We start from the raw sequence: 4,006 nt of genomic DNA, 5'->3' as shown, positions 1-4,006 counted from the left end.
CATGATTCTGAGCATTGTCAGAAGTGAAATACAGCATTTAAGCATCAGTGTTACACTCTGGTATGTCACCAGATGGGATATGATATGACAGATAAGATCATTTCTCTGTCTATCAGTACTTGACTACCAGAGAACCTGGCTGTTATAGTAATCATTGGTATCCACATACACCCCCTCTTCCCCATCAGAGCAGTGTTCTGTCCTCAGACTGAGACTCCTGGCACTTTGCTCTGAAATCTACATTTAGTTTTAAAATTTCAGCCCATAACCAGAAGAGGGAGTGAGTTTCTGAATATTTGTGGAATTAATTCATGAGATTTGATTAACTTTTAACTCTATGTTCTTTCTATTCAATTATACAGGGTGTTTTATTATTCCTGGATTAAAACCATGGCAGACAGAGACTGGGGAAACCAAACGGCCATCACAGAATTCATCATTCTGGGATTCGGGGACCTCCCTGACCTGCAAATTCTTCTCTTCCTGATCTTCCAAGTGATCTACATGGCAACCATGGCTGGGAACACCCTAATCATGGTGCTCATTGTGGCTGACCAGCACCTTCACACCCCCATGTACTTCTTCCTGGGCAACTTGTCCTGCTTGGAGACCTGCTACACCTCAACCATCCTGCCCAGGTTTCTGGCCAGTCTCCTGACTGGGGACAAAACCATCTCAGTCAGTGGCTGCTTCACACAACTGTATTTCTGTGGTTCTCTGGGATGTACAGAATGCTATCTCCTAGCAGCGATGTCTTATGATCGGTATTTAGCGATATGTAAACCCCTGCACTATTCAACTCTTATGAATAGTAGGTTTTGCCTCCAATTGGCTGGTGGGTCTTGGTTAAATGGTTTTTTGGCTATTACCATCTTTGTCTTATTCCTATCACAGTTAATATTCTGTAGCCCAAATGAAATTGACCATTTCTATTGTGATTCCATCCCACTGATGGAACTATCCTGCAGTGACACCCACCTGGTCATATTGCTGGATTTCATATTAGTCTCTGTATTCACCGTTCCCCCATTCCTGCTAACTCTGATATCCTATGTGTGCATCATCGCCACCATCCTGAGAATCCCTTCCACCACTGGGAGACAAAAGGCCTTTTCCACCTGCTCCTCTCACCTGATTGTGGTGACAATTTTCTATGGATCCGCAATGATTGTGTACCTGCTACCGAAACATGATACACTGAGAGACCTGAACAAAGTGATCTCCCTTTGCTACACGGTCCTGACTCCCCTGGTAAACCCCCTCATCTACAGCCTTAGAAACAGAGAGGTTAAGGAAGCCTTGTGCAAAGCAGTCAGTAAATATGTGGCTTTCACCAAAATGTGCAGAGACTGCAAGAGAATAACTTAGCCTGAGGTTTTCAAAGCTGCCTGGATGATTTTAGCAATCAGCCCCCATTAAAATTATCTTGAAATCTCCCATTTAAAATCTCAGCACTAATGTGAAAAAGAAAAGAAAAAGAAAAGGAGATGATCTGCATGGAGTTACTGAGACAGTCTTTATGATCCCCTACTGTGTGATCTAGGAAGGAGAGGATGTTGACAGCTCTGTCACTCTCTCATGTTCAGCATCTATACACACAGTATGAGGGTATTTTTCTCCAGGGTGTTGGCTAAGAGATCACCCTCTGTGAGGAGTGTGTACAGCTTCTGAAACCACACAGAGCTGACATTGTGTAAGGCATAAAATCCACTAACAATGAAAAAAAATCCCTGGATATCTCCCCTGTTCCTTGTTTCTCTACGTAAGATAATAAAGTCTTGTATTCAAATTCAGACTTTCTTAAGTTTCCATAGCAATATTTCTGATTAGGGCTAAGGTTTCACAGAATCATAGAAGTTTAGGGTTAGAAGAGACAAAAGGAGGTCATCTAGTCCAACCCCCTGCTCAAATCAGGAACAACATTAACTAAATCCTCCCAGCCAGGGCATTGTCAAGCCAGACCTTAAAGACGTCTAAGGGTGGAGATTCCACCACCTCCCTAGGTAACTCATTCCTGTGCTTCACCACCCTCCTAGTGAAATAGTGTTTCCTAATATTCAATCACTGCTTCACGTTCTGTCATCTGCCACCACTGAGAACAGCCAAGCTCCAGTCTCTTTGGAACCCCCCAGTTCCTGCAGTCTCTCCTCAGAAGTCATGTGCCCCAGCATCCTAATTATATTTATTTCCCTCTGCTGAGCTAACACTCTTCAATTTGTCCACATCCTTTATGTAGTAAGGGGCCCAAAACTGGATGCAATATTCCAGATGTGGCCTCACCAGTGCTAAATAGAGGGGAATAATCACTTTTCTCAATCTGCTGGCAATGCTCCTACTAATGCAGCCCAATATGCCATCAGTTTTCTTGGCAACAAGAGCACACTGCTGACTCATATCCAGCTTCTCATCCACCTTAATCCCCAGGTCCTTTTCTGCAGAACTGCCACTTAGCCAGTTGGTCCCCAGCTTTTAGCTGTGCATGGGATCCTTTCGTCCTAAGTGCAAGACTTTGCTCTTGTCCTTGTTGGACCTCATCAGATTTATTTTTTCCCAGTCCAGGGAGTTTAGAAGGGGAGTGGGAAGGGAGTGGGAGTGGGAAGGGAGTGGGAGTCCCTTGCCAGCCCTAACCCCTTCCCTGTGGCCCCCCCCTAAAACCTATAAACCAAACTACATTCAAAACCCCTGTCTGTAAACCACCCTTACATAAACTAGGAGACAATGCAGGCAGAAGCCCAGCAGCAGGGTGGGGGCTATCCAGTTTATTGCACTGAGTGTAGCATGTATGATTACCTGCCCTGTGGGCGGGTGGCGTATGTGTGCAGTTGGTGCAAGGAGCTCCTCGCCCTCAGAGACCATGTACGGACTTTGGAGGCCAGGGTGGCGGAACTGGAAGAGCTAAGAGAGGCAAGAGGTATGTTGATGAGGCTTTCCGGGACACTGTAGAATTGTCCCACCTCTGCTCAGACAGCTCCTGTGCTGTTGAGGAGGAAGAACGGCCCAGGGAAGCAGAGCAGTCAATGGGAGCAGAGGGAAACCTTCCCATAGTTGGGACCCTCCTTCCAGATGGTGCTGGGGTTGCCTCTCGCACGTAGGTTGCCTCTCCGGGGGAGGGAACTCCAGTTTCTAGAAAAAGGCAGGTGTTAGTAATGGGAGATTCGATTATTAGAAATGTAGATAGCTGGGTCTGTGATGACCGGGAGAACCATATAGTGACTCGCCTGCCTGGTGCGAAGGTTGCGGATCTCTCGAGGCATCTAGATAGACTTATGTGTAGTGCTGGGGAGGAGCCGGTGGTCGTGGTACATGTAGGTACCAATGACATAGGGAAGGGTAGGAGAGATGTCCTGGAAGTCAAATTTAGGCTGCTAGGGAAGACACTGAAATCCAGGACCTCTATGGTGGCATTTTCGGAAATGCTCCCAGTTCCACGCACAGGGCCAGGTAGGCAGGCAGAGCTTCAGAGTCTCAATGCGTGGATGAGACGATGGTGTAGAGAGGAGGGGTTCACGTTCATTAGGAACTGAGGAAACGTCTGGGATGAGAGGAGCCTATACAGGAGAGATGGGCTCCACCTAAACCAAAGTGGAACCAGACTGCTGGCACTAAACATTAAAAAGGTTATAGAGCAGTTTATAAACTAGGAGATGGGGGAAAGCCGACTGCTGCAGAGGAGCATGTGGATCGGACACAGACTTCTCTTAGGGGAGAGTCTGATGACAGAGAATCTCCAGGTTCTAGTCAGGAGCAGAGTACTGAAAAGTATAATATAAGGGTCGGATCAGATGATAAACAGTCACATAAAAAAGAATCTAGCACATCAGAAAAAGGCAGGCTAATAAACAGGGACAAGTTTTTAAAGTGCTTGTACACAAATGCCAGAAGTCTAAATAATAAGATGGGTGAACTAGAGTGCCTTGTGATAAAGGAGAATATTGATATAATAGGCATCACAGAAACCTGGTGGACTGAGAGCAACCAATGGGACACAATCATTCTGGGGTACAAA

General features: G+C 46.0%; 1 protein-coding gene across 1 annotated transcript; it reads left to right on the top strand.

Moving 5' to 3' along the window:
• The first annotated feature begins 390 nt into the window (after positions 1 to 390).
• Positions 391 to 1,368, top strand: LOC120383082 (olfactory receptor 2AP1-like). The gene has a single exon (XM_039500714.1). It carries the CDS (start codon positions 391 to 393, stop codon positions 1,366 to 1,368), a length of 978 nt encoding a protein of 325 aa, XP_039356648.1.
• The last annotated feature ends 2,638 nt before the right edge of the window (positions 1,369 to 4,006 follow it).

Source organism: Mauremys reevesii, linkage group 15 (assembly GCF_016161935.1).
Source record: "Mauremys reevesii isolate NIE-2019 linkage group 15, ASM1616193v1, whole genome shotgun sequence".
Lineage (NCBI taxonomy): Eukaryota > Metazoa > Chordata > Testudines > Geoemydidae > Mauremys > Mauremys reevesii.
Note: the sequence above shows the minus strand (reverse complement) of the source record. Positions and strands in the feature narration are given on the sequence as shown.